This window comes from Polyodon spathula, chromosome 9 (genome assembly GCF_017654505.1).
Source record: "Polyodon spathula isolate WHYD16114869_AA chromosome 9, ASM1765450v1, whole genome shotgun sequence".
NCBI classification, from domain to species: Eukaryota; Metazoa; Chordata; class Actinopteri; order Acipenseriformes; family Polyodontidae; genus Polyodon; species Polyodon spathula.
Window position 1 is genome coordinate 35881306 of NC_054542.1, and position 20017 is coordinate 35901322.

General features: G+C 37.8%; 1 protein-coding gene across 4 annotated transcripts; it reads right to left on the reverse strand.

Moving 5' to 3' along the window:
- Positions 1-1655: 1655 nt before the first annotated feature.
- LOC121320740 (ganglioside-induced differentiation-associated protein 2-like) lies at positions 1656-19978 on the reverse strand. 4 transcript variants are annotated; one of them, XM_041259327.1, is made up of 15 exons: positions 19879-19978; positions 19572-19647; positions 17443-17679; positions 16271-16410; positions 15697-15850; positions 15084-15172; positions 14225-14301; positions 13350-13509; positions 12316-12463; positions 11708-11784; positions 10194-10270; positions 9520-9659; positions 7777-7831; positions 7474-7617; positions 1656-4242 (listed from the first exon to the last, which is right to left on the reverse strand). In XM_041259327.1, the coding sequence occupies exons 3-15, from the start codon at positions 17619-17621 to the stop codon at positions 4195-4197; spliced, it is 1488 nt and encodes a 495-aa protein (XP_041115261.1). In that variant the 5' UTR covers positions 17622-17679; positions 19572-19647; positions 19879-19978; the 3' UTR covers positions 1656-4194. The 4 variants fall into 4 exon arrangements, with proteins under 4 accessions (XP_041115261.1, XP_041115260.1, XP_041115263.1 ...); XM_041259326.1 differs by lacking the exon at positions 19879-19978 and adding an exon at positions 19735-19818; XM_041259329.1 differs by lacking the exons at positions 17443-17679; positions 19879-19978 and adding an exon at positions 19735-19818.
- Between the last annotated feature and the right edge of the window lie 39 nt (positions 19979-20017).

Sequence of the window (20017 nt, forward strand, 5' to 3'; positions counted from 1 at the left end):
ATTCATGCAAGCAGCAAGCTGAAAAAATGTCACATTCTCATGATAGTCACACAGCCCATCCATGCAAAAAAGCAGAAACAATTAAGCAAAGTTCCTTCATGCACTTAACCCCCAATATTAGTCAATATTGGGCTGATTTTCAAGGCTTGTTAAGTGGATTTTGCTGTAGTCTACCATATGTTCCTCGCCAGACTGCATTGCATAACATGCAAATAAAACCCTTGACTGTTACGGTATATATAGTTGATTGAACATAAGTTTGAAAAACAGGCCTATGCTTTTAAAGAAATATGTAGGAAAGCCTAATTGATACGTCACCGTGAACAGATATAATTATATGGCAAACTGGGCTATATTTTCCACCATACATGTTTTATATAATGATGCTATAAATCACACTAAACATGATGTTTGCTTCATATTTTCATTTTACTCTAATGTTACACATATTTGCAACCCAGTGTTCAGTTCTTGACAGGTAGAAAAATAGAAGTACAGCTGCTCCCACGGACATTCAAAAATCATACGCTACAAAAGGCAATTATTTTGTTCACTTAGCAAAAATATTCGCAATACAGGAAAAAACAAACCTGTAAATGTGCGATTAATACACAATATTCATTGTGTAAAAGACTAGTATAATTCTATTTGATTTGGAATATGTATTTAAACACAAATAAAACAAGACTAATATTTTCACAAGGATTGTGTGTGTCCTGCAACTGTTTAATCTTCAGATTGATGGCTTGACTCATGTTGCTTCGTGGCATGTATTTTTAGAGATTTGCAAGTTTCTTCTTCCATAAAGAAATTAATCATGAGTAAAAAGACAAAGTCTAGTGCTGGTTTGGAAGAGGAGGAGACAACTTCGACCTTATTGCAGATCTACTAAACCTATTTCCACTATCTTGGTCTATAAAAGACCTGCCTAAATATCATGTGGTCAGGGTGAAGGAATCATTGGAATCACCAATCAAGCGTCCATGAATCCAAATGGGATCATGGCTCAAAATGTTTTTCTAACTTTTTGATCAGTACACTATAAGGGAATAATCAATCACACAGCACAATCCCCCCAAAGTATCTCTAAATAGTTGTTCAAATAGAACGACGCTAAATGATAGATTGATATATTATTTTGCCATCCCTTGAATTGCAATTAACTAGATGTTACTGGATAGCACATTACTGTTCACACTCATACAAAATGAGGCAAGACTGTGTATTCACCCAGATCTTCCTGTTTAACCGGTTTTCATCAATATATTGAGGGAGTTCTATACAACATCAAAAGGCAATTCATACTTGTAGGGACTTTAATCTTGGAGTTTAACACATCCTTTTATACACAAGACACATTTCCACTTTAACCATAAACAAGTCACAACTTGTTAACCTTTAGGTTGAATGGTCAGCGCCATTCGATTACTGTAAGTGACACTAAACAAATGTTTGATATCTGTATTATAAAATGAATGATTTTTTTCTTTTTAGACACAAAGTGACCAGCTACAACACAATTTCTATCCATATTTAGATTACTCAGAGCTTTCCAACATTCATTACAAATGTAATAACATTGTTGGAAGCGGGATATTAGTACATAAAAATGGTGGGTTTCACATGCTTGAGACACATCAGAATATTCTGTGCAATGAATTTTCCACATTTATTTAGATTTTCATTGTTGCAGTTATTTTGAAAAATCATTTTACCTCATTTTGTAGACAGCTAATGATCCAGGCCAGCATGCAGGCATGCAGGCAAGCAGGCAACAAAAACTAGCAGCTCTGGGAAAAAACCTTAATAGAATAGTACAGGTCATGGCTCTTCTCTTTCCAAGATTTCTTTAAAGAAAATAGACATACAATACATTGAGTCTTAACCTATTTTCACTTTAAATAATACTGTCATTTTTCATATCCTTATCCCAGGGGGGACAAAAAAAAAAAAAAAAAAAAAAAAAAACACATTACATAACTTTGCAATGTAAATACTGTTTGGGCACTTGGAAAATATTTTAATGAATTACCTTTCATCAAACTCCCCCATTTCTAGATTGGCAAGACTTCAGGCAAAATACATTGGTCATTTTCCAGCTAGACATCTGTAAATGCAATGCGTTTCTCTTAGCGTGATCACTGTTCAGGCCCCACACTAGCCATCTTTTAAGACAGCTGGGTAAACTGCAGCATTTCACACAAGAACAGTTAAACAGTACTATTAAAATAAACGTAAAAAATAAAGGCTAACGATATTTGTGCTCAGTAATTAGGGTAAATTCCTCATCTCACCCCTTGGCCAACGCAGAGAACTATATGAAGAAATACCATATCAAAAATGTGTTCCTCTTATTTTTACAGCTGAATGACAAAAAAAAAAAAATAATAAATAAATAAAAAAATCCCAGCAACAACAATTTGACAACCTAATTCTTTTGAAAGTGGATTTCACTTGTTTAAAATAGTCAATTACTGCATCATGTCATTCCACAAGCCGCATTTCGACTTAAAAAAAAAAACAAAAAAAACTTGGTTTGTAGTCCATGTCTATTTTTGAAATCACAGTCAGAGTACTTTGCTATTTTTACTGTTGATAAAATAAAGGATGCACTCATTGTCCAAAAAAAAAAAAAAAACATATACTGTGTCCTAATTTACATACTTCTAAACCAGCACACCAGGCTAATAATTGACCTGCTCTGCCAATGGTTATCTAGAACTTTAAACACTCAATCGGAAGATTATACTGAAAACTGTTGTCAAATTTTTTTGTTTTTTTTTCTTTTTAAACTACATTTTCTCCATAATATGAATGTCGCCAACCCACTTACTTTAGGTTTGAAGCTCAATGGACAAGCAATAGTCTCTTTTCACCCATTAAACAAAAGCATCGGATGTTGCCAAGCTACTGAATCCTGGTGGTGAGGCCCAGTCTAGCAAGTTACTGGCCAGTAACTGCCTGGCCATAACGGAATTTAATCTTGAACCTGCCGACATGCAAAAGCCAATACAACCCACGCTGTAGGCCCCCAGCCATCTCCAACATGTCATGACTGGGATTGGAACCAGAAAGCTTTCCATGACATACCCTGCACTCCAGGGACCAGAAGTTTCTTTTCAGTAGCCTATGCCTATAGCTACTGATGTAGCGGTTTTGCCATCTGAACAAATGAGCACACAGATTGTATTTACAGACATTAACACTAGATTGATACCTACAATAAGAATTGTCATTTAGCAAATGCTTTTATCTAAAGCAACTTAGAGACTATGGGGGGGGGGGGGGGGTGAACTATGCATCATCAACAACTGCTGCTGCAGTCACTTATAATACAAGATGCTTCCAGTTCAGAACAGTCATTCAGGAGATATGTATGTGTCCAGCTCTTTTGAGAATAGTGACATTTAATCAATTTAAATAAGAGCATGAGTCCACAGATGTAAGAAACATAGGTGGGGTGGTTTAGGCACAATGGATGATTTGTTGGCTGGCTAAGTTTTCAAGTACTATACATCTAAAATAAATCTCTTGGACACAAAAGAAACTCCACAATATCCCCAGGACAAAACTGCCAAATAATGATGGTGTTTGCAAGTGGCCTTAATGCTGGGTTCAATGGCTATAGTGTAAGAATTTAAAAATAAAAAAGTCACTGGTCCCATCACCTCATCCACATTTTAGTTCGAGCAGTCTCTGCAGATATCTAATTGAGAACTCTGACATTTTTCACTTCGAAGAGGAACTCAAATAACCCATGGCATTGCCACTGACACAAGGGTCATTTACTAACTCAAGGGTCTTAAACTAAATAGAGTGCACTCTCCTTTAAAGGCTGAAGACAGGCCTTTGACAGGCTGAATCTTTTAAGCTTTAACTAGCATCACTCCCTGTACAATTCCCCATTTTACAGAATACAGATCATTTCTTTTTTTTTTTTTTTTTTTTTTTTTTTTTTTCTCAAAATTAAGAATTAGTGGTTTATCCCTGAACTGATACACATATATTTATTGTTTGTGAAATGTATGGCTCAAGGTGAAATAAAGCTCATTTTGATTGTTTCTCTGCTTGAAATTACTTTGTACAAAGAGAGGGAAAAAAAAGTTATCCGTTCATAGTTAGAGAGCATGCACAGTTCAGATGTCCAGCTGACAGCATGTTTGTGTCTGTGAAACAAAAGAGCTTTGGTGTTCTTCAAAGGTCAAGCAATGACGAGTAGTAAGGATGGTAAGGCCCGTTTACCTGAAACAGAATACAAAACAGCTTGGATTAGCAGAAGAAACCATATACAATGAAACAATGATATTTAATGAAATTATAATTTTTTTTATTTCCTCGGATCATCTCTAACTCCATCACTGACAAGTCTGAAGCAGCTTCCAGTTCACACAAGGCTAATACTATCAGCATCAAACCGACTCTTTTTATGGCTTCAAAACACTACCATCACCTGGTTTGTTGACCTGAATCACATGGCCTCCTAACACATACGCAAGCATATTAAATGGATTCCAGGACCTACAGTATACAAAAGTCATGCCTGAAACATAAAAATGGTTAATGAAATTTGATTGATTTTTTTTTTTTTTTTTTTTTTTTTTTTTTAGTTCTTATACTGCACTAAACAACCAATATTTATGATGTGATTATTAAGTTGCAATTCTAACATCCTGATATTAATTGAATGTGTAGTTAAGTATGACAAATATGATACAATATTGTCATGTTTACCAAAAGCCAGGAGTGGCTAGCAGCTTCTGGATGTTTGGGTATGTAGCACAACCAGTTTCCTGAATGCTAGTGCTTTAACCAGTTGTGGGTATAGTCTAATATTCTACAACATCTGCTGTTTGTGAACCTCCGGATAGGACACACATTGCACATCATACAGTTTTTCAAATGCCATCAACTATGCAAGTGGTTGCAGGTTCCTTCCTAGGTACTGTTCCAAGTTAAACCTTTGAAGTATGTTTACAAAATGACCCTTATGTTCCAGCTGCTTGTTCTAACTGGGCTCCCAAGTGGCGGATCCGATAAAGGTCCGCCGCATGGTGTGCAGGATGCGCCCTATAGCCTGGACGTCACTAGATGAAGTCCGACCGACCGTGGATGAGAGGCGGTAGCACACAATTAAGAACATAAGAAAGTTTACAAACGAGAGGAAGCCATTCGGCCCATATTGCTCGTTTGGTTGTTAGTAGCTTATTGATCCCAGAATCTCATCAAGCAGCTTCTTGAAGGATCCCAGGGTGTCAGCTTCAACAACATTACTGGGGAGTTGATTCCAGACCCTCACAATTCTCTGCATAAAAAAGTGCCTCCTATTTTCTGTTCTGAATGCCCCTTTGTCTAATCTCCATTTGTGACCCCTGGTCCTGGTTTCTTTTTTCAGGTCAAAAAAGTCCCTTGGGTCGACATTGTCAATACCTTTTAGAATTTTGAATGCTTGAATTAGGTCGCCGCGTAGTCTTCTTTGTTCAAGACTGAACAGATTCAATTCTTTTAGCCTGTCTGCATATGACATGCCTTTTAAGCCTGGAAAAGGTTGCTCTTCTTTGCACTCTTTCTAGAGCAGCAATATCTTTTTTTACAGCGAGGTGACCAGAACTGCACACAATATTCAAGATGAGGTCTTACTAGTGCATTGTACAGTTTTAACATTACTTCCCTTGATTTAAATTCAACACTTTTCACAATGTATCCGAGCATCTTGTTAGCCTTTTTTATAGCTTCCCCACATTGTCTAGACAAAGACATTTCTGAGTCAACAAAAACTCCTAGGCCTTTTTCATAGATTCTTTCTCCAACTTCAGTATCTCCCATATGATATTTATAATGTACATTTTTATTTCCTGCGTGGAGTACCTTACACTTTTCTCTATTAAATGTCATTTGCCATGTGTCTGCCCAGTTCTGAATCTTGTCTAGATCATTTTGAATGACCTTTGCTGCTGCAACAGTGTTTGGCACTCCTCCTACTTTTGTGTCATCTCCAAATTTAACAAGTTTGCTTACTATACCAGAATCTAAATCATTAATGTAGATTAGGAATAGCAGAGGACCTAATACTGATCCCTGTGGTACACCACTGGTTACCACACTCCATTCTGAGGTTTTTCCTCTAATCAGTACTTTCTGTTTTCTACATGTTAACCACTCCCTAATCCATGTACATGTGTTTCCTTGAATTCCAACTGCGTTCAGTTTGAGAATTAATCTTTTGTGCGGGACTTTGTCAAAAGCTTTCTGGAAATCTAAATAAACCATGTCATATGCTTTGCAATTATCCATTATCGATGTTGCATCCTCAAAAAAATCAAGCAAGTTAGTTAGACACGATCTCCCTTTCCTAAAAGCATGCTGACTGTCTCCCAGGACCCTGTTACCATATAGGTAATTTTCCATTTTGGATCTTATTATAGTTTCCATAAGTTTGCATATAATAGAAGTCAGGCTTACTGGTCTGTAGTTATCTGGTTCAGTTTTGTTTCCCTTTTTGTGGATCGGTATTACGTTTGCAATTTTCCAGTCTGTCGGTACCACCCCTGTGTCAACAGACTGCTGCATGATCTTGGTTAGCGGTTTGTAAATAACTTCTTTCATTTCTTTGAGTACTATTGGGAGGATCTCATCCGGACCAGGGGATTTGTTTATTTTAAGAGCTCCTAGTCCCTTTAACACTTCTGCCTCGCGCCGCCCAGGCTGTGGAGGGCTTAGGGTCGGCCAGGGTGTCCTCGGTTCACCGCATACCAACGACCCTTGTAGTCGGGCTGGGCGCCTGCAGGCTTGCCTGTAAGCTGCCCAGAGCTGCGTTGTCCTCCGACACTGTAGCTCCGAGGTGGCTCCATGGTGGGTCTGCAGTGTGAAAAGAAACGGTCTCCCGAGTCAGTGCGGGGGTGGTAGCAGTGAGCCGAGTCTAAAAATAATCGGCTCTTCTAAAATTGGGAGAAAATGATAAACAATTGGCGACTATTAAAAAAAAAAAAACGAAAAAAAACACACGTTTACACAGAAACACTACTAAAAAAAACAATACCATTGAAATCAGTTCTTAAAGTGGAGGTTGGGGCTGTGCAAATTATCTCCCTACACTTCCTCCAGCCAGCCCCTAAAATAGCTCTGAATACATGTTTTCCATTGGCTCATCGATTTCAATAATTCCAATTGACTTATCCTCCTCCAAAAAAAACAAAAAACACAACCTTCAAAATGTGATTATTGAAACATGTACTATAAACAGATTTGAAATAATTACTGTTCATATTGAGGAAACGTTTTTGTAGAATTATACCCACCACATTTGTTTTTGTACAATATCCACTGTGTACAGTAAAAGTCATGATGCTAGAATCTATAGGCTAACTATCTGACAGAAAAAAAAGTGACTGAGTTTGTCTCCTCTAACTGGATCTGGAAAGGGGATTAAAAAAAGTAAAAAATACTTATTTGTTATTAACACACAAAGAAACCTACCCGTTCGTCGTACTCCAGCACAAAACGGGGCATGTCGATTTGCTCTGGTAATATGCATGTAAAGAGCTGCTGGAGGTTCTCCACGTGATGAACTTTGTCCTTTAACCCAGAGACATTAAAGGTGGTGAAAAACCATGTTGACACCTGTTCCAAAGAAAGATGCATTGCTAAACAAGCTTGTGACTGCAGCTCCAAGTCTGGATACTCTTAATGAAACTGTTTGTGTTTAGACAGCAAACACTGGTAAGGTCACTGCTTTCATGTTTCATTTAAACATTACAGGAAGACATGTTGGAACGTTACCTTGGAACGGAATGTGGGGTGCACAAAGTAAAAAGCTTGCAGGTTCTTTTTATACCTGTGATAAAACAAACACATAAAAGTGTGTAATTGAAGCAATGGTTTAGGAGACTTGAGTTTGAAAGGGCAGTGTTTTCCAGATCACAGTTTGATTAATACTCTAAAAATTAGCAAAAATATCTTAAAATCTACACACCCTATCAGGTGGTTTCCCAATTGAAAGGGACCAACATAGTGGTCTTGAGCACATGTAATAATAATGGTAATTATACTACAGTGATTTTAGAAACCTGGAACAGAGCTGAATAACCATAAGCAAATTTAAATATATAGCACTTAAAAAAATAAAAACCAATAATCCGTCGCATACCCGCTCTAACCATTTATCTGCCATGATCAAGCTGTTTAGCAACATTAGTTATTATTGAACAGAGAAGACAGTTCAGATATTGTAGATCCTACCAGAGTTTTCGTAAAGTGTGTTGTACGAGCCTGTGCGCTAACATTGCTGGTAATGTCATGTGTGCTGTTCAGTGTGTTGATATGTAAATAAATCCTGTTCGACTGCAGGGTGTATCAACTTCAACCTCTGTCTCGCTCTCCTGCTTCTCATTCAGTAGCGAATGCACACATCCACACGGCTACTCTGTCACAAGCATGAATACCCTGTTTCTAAACAAGGGATTTAAGGGAGCTCCCTAATAAAATCTGAATCTCATAACAAATGTGTTAATATAGTAATTGTTACAGCTGTGTGAAATTTAAAACAAGATTCATTTATCCGCCTTTTTACATATCCGCCCTTACTCTGGTGGTCCTGCCGCAATCAGATACGCCACGGATTATTGTACATTTATAAAGTGAACAGAAAAAGACAAATCCAATTAAATACATTTAAATCCCACTGGTTCCAGCCAGATAGATCACCAGACCAATGGGTTGTAAGTAACTTATTGATTAACTAGTTTCTACAACATCAACATGTGAGTGCTATCTGATGTTTAACAACATACTTTGCATGTTGCATTAACACAACAGTGACAGAAAATCAGATTTTCCCCACTTAAAATTCATCGTAAGAAATACATTACATATGTATTTAGCAACACTTGATTGGTCCAGTGCATCACCAGGTTCTGGCCAGGTGATCTTTTTGGAACCACATAGTAGGTACAGTTTACTTCTAGTGGTTCAAGTATGCCAAGTACAACCTCTGGACCAGACTCATGGGATAAGCATGCAAGATTCATTTTGGACATCCATATTTGAGGAGCTGCGGAATACATCACAGGTGAAGTGCGGAAGAATCCCCCCCCCCCCACTCTCATTTCTTAATAGCCAATTCGTTTTTTTGTTGTTTTCTCCTCAATTTAGTAGTGTCTTCCGAAGCGTGTGCCATTAGCCGCCCACATTTTTACACACTGCAGACTCACCATGTAGCCATCCAGAGCTACAGCATAGGAGGACAACGCGGCTCTGGGCAGCTTACAGGCAGGCCTGCAGGTGCCGGGCCAGACCACAGGGGTCGCTGGTGCATGGTGAGCCGAAGACACCCTGGCCAACCTAACCCTACTACCTCCCCCCGGGCAGCGCTCGGCCAATTGTGTGCCGCCCGCTGGGATCTCTCATCCTCTGTCAGCAAAGGAACAGCTTGGACTCGAACAGGCGACGTCCAGTCTATAGGGCGTTCCTGCACGCCACGCGAGTGCTTTTACAGCTGGGTTCAACAAACTCGTATTCACTTACTTGCCGTCTACAATGTCATAAAGCTTCTTTAGGAAATCAGAGTCCAGGTGATTGTGTTCACCAGTCAGCGTATGGAAATACACCAGGACATACTCCTTCACGGCTATGTGATCCATGACATGGATAAAATACAGCAGGGCCTGGCAGAAAAGCACATTGTTTAACATGGGGAACACACCTTCGATTTTCAGATTTGAAAGATTTCTTGTTCACAAACGTAAATAACCATTCTTTCCTGTTGGTTTTTCCAAAGATACCCTGTACCTTTTCACCGCACTGTTATTGTATGTGAATTAACTGGTTTATTCATTTTATTGAAAAAGAAAAAGAAAAAAAAGCTGCACACTGTTTTTCATTCAGAAATCATTTAAGCCAAACCTTAAACTATGTGAAATGTTAACAGGAATAAAAATGGTCTCATCTATAAAAAGATCCACACACAGATTCAGGATCATTAATAATGTTTGGAGACTTATATAGAGAAGAAACACACATCCAATACCAAGCCCCTCTTCTCCCTTCCTCTTTGTTAACAATAAAATCAGTACTACTGCATTGCAGAGGTAGCAATTCCACCATAAACTATTCATCTATATTTTTTAAAAAGGTGAATACCTTTATTGTTATTACAAAGAATGTGATTAGTATTTATAATAAATGTCATAAACTATTACCTTTTCAATGTCTATTTGTGCTACAGGAATGTTTCTTCCAACTAAAACCATAACCGTTCGACCACAGATATCCACACCTAGGAAAGAAAGATAACATACATAAATGAATCAACTTGTTCTACACTATAAAATAACCTTTCCCAGCACAAAAAGAAACCCAGCACTTTTTTAAATTCTTATTTTGTTTGTTAAATTTTTAGTGTCAGATTTAGCTTAGTTTTTATTCCCAATTTTCAGACTATCCAATCATGTTCTGTCTCTGCAGAAGAGGTGAGGAGGGTCATGTGCTGGACTTGTAATACCTTCTCTGCATGTTGCCCCAAATCATCAGCACCAGCAGTCCGCACTACTAGCAGAAGGTCAGCCAGTCTTTACCTACCAATCCCCAGACTGAGGGTGCAGGCACAAACCATTAAATCCACATTTCAACTAAGCAGTTAAAAGTGCAGTGTCCATACTCTTGTTTTACAGTCCATTAATGATGTTGTTATCAAACAAGCTCATGTTGAAAATATTAGCATTATAGGCACTTCTTGTAAAATGTTACCAGTATACAAAAACACCAAAAATGTTGTTTAGAGTGACAGAGCAGCCAGAAAGCTTAAAACAAGAGGGAGGAAGCTTGTATGCCTCCAGCTAAAATGGTCTTGGGTAATGTAAACAGACTGGTATGCCGATAATGTCTGGTTTCTGATGAAGCAAAACTATGGAAGAATGTTCACTCAATCATATGTTATAGTAATATTGTACATGATTTTGGGACACTGCAGCTTTAAACATCTATCCGCTGGAACATACATTATTTAAGAAGTCACTGGACCAACTAACAGATACATTTAGACTGCTTAAAAGACAATGGTATCAATTTAAAAGCAAGATAAAAGATTCGGGGTCATTGGTATTGTCCTTAACCTAACCCCACCATACCAAGCTGAATCCAGCCCCTACTGTCTCATGTTGGCCCAGTTTGTGCTTTAGGAGTGGTTTAAAAATAAATAAATAGGGCAAGCTACTAGAACAGCGACAGCACTCACTGCAGTCGGATGATAAAATACAATTTACAGTGTTGCCAGAGTGATAAACAACTTTACCGCAACCACCTGTCAATTGGTATTTGGAAATGAGAAAGTGTACGTCAGAGTGACAGTCCTTTGCTACATCTCTCCCAGTCACACTATATCTTTTCACACCGTCAAAGTCAGTGCTGGTTAGGGAACTGAAAGACTTCAGCCACAACAATTTAGCAGAACAATCATGCCCCCTACTGGAAACTCACAGTAACTGAACTTTAAAATGCAGCCCAGGAAGCAAATATGCTCTGTATTTAAACTTACTTGTAGAAACTAACCACCCTGAATGCAATCATACCTCTACTGTTTGCATAAGAGGGATGTAATGGTTTAACACCGCACGGTAGCAACAGTGGCACTTGCAATGAAATAATTCAAGCCAAGGTTTAGAAAGCTTGCCCAACACAATGCCCCCACCGTCCTGAAACAAAAAGAAACTCTCACCTGTTTGATATAATGCCTTTAAAGCTGCAATGTCTGACAAGTCCTCTGCTCTTGCTCTACATAGCCAACGGTTATAGCTGTGAAAAAAAAACAAAAAAAAAAACAGAATAAACACATTTAACTGGTACCCTCAGAAATCACACCAGATCAGTGTTCCACCACCTACTGTCTTGAAACTGAACTCCTTTAAAAAGTGACTGTAGTGAACAATAATTTCATAAATCATTTTGCACTTCCATTAGCAATAAATGGCTGAAATGTGCAGTTTTCATATAAAATGCATGTTACAGCAAAATCTATCATATCTTAAAATATGATATCAGATACTTGGGTTAAAGAAAGTTCTCATGTCTGTGCAGAAAATATGTTACACTTGAACTTCCTATGTCATTTAATCTCAAAGGTGTCTTCTGGGTCCAAACAGATTACTGGTTGAAAGCATGTCAGGCAATAGGGATCTCCTTCCCTTACTCACTAGGTGAAATGACTAAAAAAGGGCACCGATATCTGACTGGAGATGTAGTTAAAACTTGCTTTGACTAAATGAAAGTGCACAACATGGCTACAATCACTTAAAGGTGTTTAAACATGTTTAAACAGAGACTCACTTTCTCTGGTGTTGTTTATGCTGCGCTGCCTCTGACATCTGCCCCTGCAGAATTAGCTTCCGTTGCTTATCAACATCTCCTTCCATCCGGGCAAAAGCGTGGGAGCCCACAAAGGACAAGTCCTTTTCCAAATCATCCTCTTCTGAATCTTTCAAAGAAAAAAAAAAAAAAAAACTAAAAAAAGACAAGCAACTAACTGAAAGAAGTTGTACTTTTTTTGTTTTGCCAAATACATTTTGCAGAGACAATGTTGTGGCCCCAGTGTTGTGGAACTATTGGCCATATTCCAGAATAGACAGGTTCCAGATTGTAGAGGACATCATACACCATTCATTTCAATGGGAATTTGGTCAGGACACAATCATGCTGAATTATACAGAATGCTAGCATGCAGAAGGGTTGGATTAGTCAGGTTTTGCTGTATTTTGCATGAACACGATTGAAATGACTTCAGTACAATTGTGATTTTTTTTGGATGTCTTGGTTGGTTCTGATCTATAGTACTGTGTAAATAAATAGGTTTAGCATGTACCCAACCCACTGTTTACTTAAATATTTTAAAATGTTGAGTGCTTTCACTTGGTGAAGTTGGGATGAGAATATAAAGAAACGCTAGATACATTGTTTAGCTAGTTTCATGAGGCTGACTGCTAAACCCATTCAAAAGTGATTCTGCACGCTTTCATTTCTTTTCACACGCTTGTTGTGTGGGAATACTACAAATTCAGGTTACCAATAACATCTTTAAAGAAGCATGCACACCATAATGTAATGCTTACATAATGCAAAGAATAGTTGATGGCAACACATGATCCCCTATTTTATATTTTTGGTTTATGAATAAAATAGTAAATGTAGTCTTAACAAAAAGAAAAAAAAAAAGTTTGGGTACTGAAGATGTGCCTGCAAAAATATACATAAAAATATAGCTTCACACAAAAATAAATCCCATATGAAAATCCCAGACAGAAATAGAACTCGCCACCCTTCTCAAAGAAATGAGGCAACCAATCGCCCATGGTAATAGCGCTCACCTTCATGAAAGCCTGGTTTTTCTGAGATGCGGATTTGCCTCTCTGGTACGACTGGTTCTCCTTCAGAATTGCCAATATCTGCAGGGATAAGAGGGAGACTCCTGTGCTCTTCTTCTACAGATCTCGGGAAGTACAGTGGCAACAGCTTCTTATATACAGGCTGAACAACACACAGAAAGATGGAAAGGAGATCACCAAAAAGCACACAAAAGGGTAACATTTGGATTAAATGTTTACCACAAGTAAAGGGCATAGCTGTCACTTTGTTTTCAACTGACAAACGGCTGGAAACATAGTTCCATTTTAAAAACTTAGATCTCACCAGAAAGAAAAGCAATAATCTTTAAAAACAACATTCTTCTGAAACCCCTGCCTTCCCAGACGCATAAGCAATTTATCAGAAATTCCTTAGAATTCTATTCCCAAGGGCATGATTTTTGTTAAGCAGTCTTCACAACATTCAAAAATGTGGACCACATTGAAAGCCGTGAATGCACGGACTGATGCTCTTTTATTGAACTGGTCGTGGAAGGTTTGTATATAGTTTGCAAATCTCCTTTATCCTAACATCAAAACAGCATAACTCATCCTGTTAGTTTTATGTTCAAATTCTTGGTCTCTCTTTCTGAGATGTGCAATGGATTTGCTTTTTGGACTTCTCTTCCTTACACAGGACCTTTTAGTCAAAGACAATCGACCCTGCCAACATACTTGTGTAGCAATGAGGGCGGTCATATTGATGCTTTCAGGGATAGCAAAACAGCCTCAATTCAGGATACCCTGTGAGAAGTAGCACCAATATGATTGGCTGTAAGTCTAACACATGAGCCAAGAAAAATACTGTACTCTGATTGGTCTATAAAGTCTGCCCTTACCTCCTCTAGGTCTGTCACAGCAAACACTACAGTCTCAATTGTTTCTCCATGGTTCTCCAGAAACCTACGGACTGTTCCTGTGGAAATTGACACATTAGACTTTATAGAGTGGATAAACTTTATATATAAGCCAATAGTTAATTTCCAAGTTAAGCCAGTAAAAGCTAATAAATAACAATGTTTTAAAAGGAGTTTCTGTCTTGCGTTTATTATTTACCTTGTTATCAATTCCCACTTCCCCCAGACCTAGGCTGGGACCAAATCAAAACTTTGTCAACCCGCTATTAAACTGTATTTAACAGAGTTTTCTTTTTTTTGTAAGCATCTTATTCCTTCTACTCATAAAAAGAAAAAAAACTGTTAAATACAGTTTTGTTAAGTGTGATTAGCAGGTTGTCAAAGTTTTGATTTGGTCCCAGCCCCAATTGTTAGGGGTTAATGTGTTTATTATGATGATGACTGTAGTTATTTTAGAAGAGTGTTTAGTATAAAACAATCACTTTGTAAGACTTCTAATGAAGTCTTTAAGACTGAAAGTACCAAACCCTGTTAAGTGTTTACATGTGTACTAAAATAAGAATGACGGTAAAAACACAACAGTATGAATTCAGAGTATTTCTCATGCACTCTTTGCATATGAAATCCTAAAAACGAGATAAAAAGCTGCTACTAACATACAGTATATGTTTATCAGTATTCTTTGCCATTTACATTGTGAGATCTATACTCAGAGACGTTAGAAGTGCAGTTGCTGCTAATAGGTTCCAATGGGGACAAGGCTTATAATATGGGTTATGACCCGTTTTAATACCAATTATCATCTGCACAGAAACAGAATGTGTCAATAATACACACTTACTGAGTGCTATGTGTGTGGCATCCTCCATTGGGTACCCTCTCTTGGGCAAGTTAATACCACAAAACCCCACAGACACCAGAGCCTGCTCCCTAGGAAAATGGCAAAACAGTTACAGATGGAAACAACCACATTACAGTTTGCTTTTTTGGTTTCACCAGAGATACAGCCCAGGGCTTGACAATCTGAAGTTTCAAGGTGTGCTGCCGGGCTCATCTCAATCAAGGCACCATTCTGTATCAACTGGCCTGTACACACTTATAGTTAAAGTAGCCACTTGGGGTACTGCACAATGCAAAACCCAACATAATAGTAGGAGGGGACATTCAGTTCACTTTGAGGGCCAGACTAAAGAACCTGGCTGAAGCCACTGCTATTGCCTCCCACTTTCTTTTTTTGTTTTATATAACAGCAGTTTAGTTTCCATGCCTATCCAATCATTGATCTCCCTACCACCAAGTTCATTTCTTTATTGATCCAATAAAACCAGTCAATCTAAAAATCACATTCACTCCATGCACTTGCTAAGGACTGAACCATAACCAGGGTCTATTCTAGCTTTAGAACCTAATATAGTATAACACATCACTGGATGATGCAAGATCTTCTTTCTTACTTGGCTAGCTGCATGACATTCCGGTAGCAGCTGTAGAGTGAGCTCTCGGCTGCAGTCCTGTATCTGGCTTTGTATTTGGGCCCTACTGTGTGAACTATGAATCGGGCAGCCAGGTTAAACCCTTTGGTCATCTTAACTTCCCCCGTTCGACAGCCTACAGGAAAAAAAAAAAAAAAAAAAAGGAAACTGTTTAGATAGTTTTTTCTGAAATTGAGCTTTAGCTTTTCTAAAGTGTCACAGCTGGAAAAAAAATGTACATTAAGGTTCTAAGAAATGCTATCCAATATACAAATGATCTGCAGACCACAGTAGTATGTTCATCAAACGATGGTACTCCTCATTGAACAATATCATATCACCCCCCCCCCCCCCTTGGGCCAATATTAAACATCGTCAAAATTTCCGATTAGGATCCCTGCACATTTTGTGCAAAACACCATTGTTTTACATTCTATTAAATAAAAGGGGTCTTCTTATTGAGACTCATTTTAAAAAAAAGGTTTTTGTAACAGTATTTCATATTATAAACATGTCTAAACCCATCTCCTCTCCATTAACAAGCTTTGTAGCTTACTTTTCAGTTTGAGAAGCTCTTCTTTAAGCTCAGGCCCAGCGTGCAAGTGAATGCTGTCAGAAATGGGGTTCTTATCAATCAGAGCTTCATTGCTTGTGTTGACTATGGCAGTGCAATTCAGGAGGGCTACATTCCCGTTGCTGAAAAGACAATGAATATCAAGAGCATGTAAATGATTAAATAAATAAAAATGTACTGATGAATATAACATCCTGAGATCCAGATACTCAGTACAAGTATTTTTTGACCGGCTACACACCAGTGGCAGATTACACAACTAACAAGTGTGTCCATGCCACACATCAGGAACCCGCCTTGCCACAAATAAACACAAAACAATTCTGCGTGTGCAATTTGTGCAATTACACGTAAGCGTGATTTATAGCCCTTGACCAGGTTTTTTTTCATAACAGTATAGTTCTTCTAACAAAAATGTGCAATGAGCCAGACGGACTCCATATACCCCTACATTATTATTTAATTAATAAGTTATGCTAAAGAATGTCATTGACGTGTTCATACACTTCACTTGCGTGTAGTTACGAAGCAAGCATTACATACACAAGACTTGAATATTATAGACTGCTTAATTCTCCCAGATTGTATCAAACAAACGCCTAATTAGTTGCCTCGTCCCGCATTCCATACAGCTGGTAACATGGCCTAATTTAAAAATGTTTTTTTTTTTTTAAGGCAACTACTGAACAAGTAGTAAAGTGCACAGCATTCTGTGACAGAATGCGTGGGGGAAAGTTGTGGGAAAGATGATGATAAAAGCAGTCTAAAATACTACCTACAACAGACATGTACATATTTACTTTTCCAAATCCAAATATTCCATTCAGAAACACAATTATGCAAATGTTGCACTGAAACAAGTGAAGCAAATCTGGTCAAAACAAGTATGCTGAAATCAGATACAGGGATGGAAAGAAGATTTAGTGCATTTCAGTTTCACCCATTCCAGGTTTTACTACGAGCTTGATTTGCCATAGTGTATAGGTAACAAGCTCAGGTGCGTCTTATTAAACTCATAGCAAAACCAGAAAACAACTATGCAATGGCAGTCTTACTTCTATCTCCGGAACGGGACACTAAACAGACTAAGTCTTCTAGCTTAAAAGCACGAATACACCAGGGGAAAAGTGTTTGCCCTCCCTCTATAAACTTACAACAGAACCACTTTCTTATTGATGTGTTCCCTGAATGGGAATGGAGAGCCAGTGTCCCTGTCCTTATAGAGCTGCTGGCTTGTTTTGCTGGAGTCCGGCTCATCCCCCTGCTGAGGCTGGTCCCAGCTGGGTAATGTCTGAACATCGATGAACTGTGAGCGTGCTCCCAGAGGATCCATGAGGAGACAAGCACAGGGAATCCTCCTCCGATTCTTATGGGTCTGCAGCTTTAGGAGTCTTGTGGGCAAACACAAGAACACAATACTAACAACAAAATATGTAACTGGAAATAAGACATTATATCAAAATGTGTGACTATGTGTGTATTTTCAATAGATTATTTTTTACAATATTGAATATGCACAGTCAGGCAAATGGTTCACAAGCTATAGCCTTTATTAGTGTAACAAATTTGAAATTATGCATAAGTAGATGGCCATGTTCATTTTCAAACATCCGGTACTACACGTGGTTAAAGATATCTGTTTGCAGGCCAAGCTTTTAGATATAGGTGCACTTCCTTTGTCAAGACACCTATAGTCCCTTTAACACCTTTAATTGAAAAAAAGTAACAGACTTCCTCAGAACAAGGCATCAAAACTAAAATGTTAATGTGTATTTAGGGGTCAGCAAACTCTGGCCCTTCCAATTCCTTCCATTGCAGGACTTTGTTCTAACTGGAGCCTTAATTATTGAATTGAAAAAAGGGTCAATTAAATAGTTTAGGATCTGGTTGGAACAAAGTCTTGCAATGGAAGGAATTGGAAGTGCCAAAGGTTGTTGACCCCTGGTAGATGATTCTGAAAAGCAGCCTATATTAGAACACAAATCAGAATCATATGATTTTAATACTGTGAAGAACTTATTTATTGATTTCCATACCAAGTTCATCACAACAGGATGTGCTATCTAAATATGTAAGGCTTGCCTTCCACTACCAATCTAAAAATCAGCTGATACTAATGGTGCTGCAGTATCTTAACCAGGCAATCTAAACACCACAAGACTTTATTTAACTTGTCTTACTGGAATTAGATTAGATAATGTCTGAGCTTGGAGTTATGTGCCCTATATTATGAAAACCCAACTGGTACCCCCCTGTTGATCAACAATAACAGTGCTCTTCCAGGCAAATGAAACTGAACATGCTCCTTATTTTCCAACAAATGAACAAGTTAAAAAAATATAATTAATTAAGAAATAAATAAATAAATAAAATAAATAAATAAAAATGATTTTTAACGTTTCTGAAATGTTTAAGGAATCTGCATTTGGACCTTATTGGAAAACATGGGAGACCAATATTTATTTTTAAAGAGAAATGGTTAATTTATGAACCATACAGAGTCATTAACTTTTTAAAAATCAGACATACTCCATGTTGCCAGGAATATGAAGCCTTTTATTTACACATACACGTTGTTGTATTCACATTTGTGTATCTATATTAACTTTTTTTATTATTATTTTGCACCTTTTGGTACACAGCAAATACTTTTTGCTCAACCCAACAGTGATTTCAGGATGAAAACAGTTGGCAAACATAGCACACATGCCAATTTATGTATTATAGTTGAACAAGTAACAGTATATTTGATTAAGGGGTTAAATCACGTCGGGCTGCTACTTTCTCTGTGGATATTTATAGAGGGGCAGATCCTAAACAACATACATTAAAAATAAATAAATAAATAAATAAATAATGCTCAACCCAACACTGAATTCAGGGTCAAAACAGCTGGTGAATGCCTTAAATACAGAGCCAATCATTCAATTCGGAGCAGATCAAAATCTGAATAGCGGTGAATAAGAAGCAGGCGAATATAAAGCCAACTTCAGCCGCGTACATTTTGGTTAATGATGAAGTTCACCCTGCAGTCACATACTGTATTTTTCAATTAAATTGCGAAATGTTATGAGTTGGTGGATTAACTGGGAGCATTTTTAAATACCGACGGTATGCGGTCTGTATGATTTTGGAAATTAGCCAAAATGTACACTGTACTCCGCATAAAGTTTTCGTTTTACAAATTAATTCAAACAGTAATGTAACAACAGGTGCCTGTTTGGAAAGATTAGTTTTACACAACACACGTCGGAAAATAAACACGCGTTAACATTACACTTACCTTGTTACTAAAGTGTGCTTCTTTGTTGCTATGGATTCCTCTCAACGAGTTTCAGGTCTTCATGCCCCTCTCCCCCCTAAAGACACACACATTTCTTAAATATTACATCAAGTGGAAAAACGGCATTTTCAACTGCGCTGCACTTAAACTGCCCTGCAATTACCTGATGTGTTCATGGTCAGCTGATATACAAGAAGCAGTATCTTCAGCACTTCCTGGTATGCAGTAATTTAGGGTTCATCAGGATTCTTCACACTGGATCGAAGACAACGAAATAACGTGCAATAACATCAGAAATGTTACGTACCTTAGACGTGAGACATGGTTTATGTTACTTTCATCGTCTCGATTCAGTCCACCGACAATATCGAGCTTCTCATCAATCATTTTCTTTAGAGTACATTATTTATTTATTTTTAATAATTATTTTTCCTTTAGTTCTTGAT

Coding starts and splice junctions, on each gene's coding strand:
- LOC121320740 (XM_041259327.1), bottom strand. CDS start 17,621: ATGGATCCTCTGGGAGCACGCTCACAGTTCATCGATGTTCAGACATTA. Junction 15,851..16,270: donor AGAGCTTCTCAAACTGAAAA/GTAAGCTACAAA, acceptor TTTTTCCTGTAG/GCTGTCGAACGGGGGAAGTT. Junction 15,173..15,696: donor AATGTCATGCAGCTAGCCAA/GTAAGAAAGAAG, acceptor CCATTTTCCTAG/GGAGCAGGCTCTGGTGTCTG.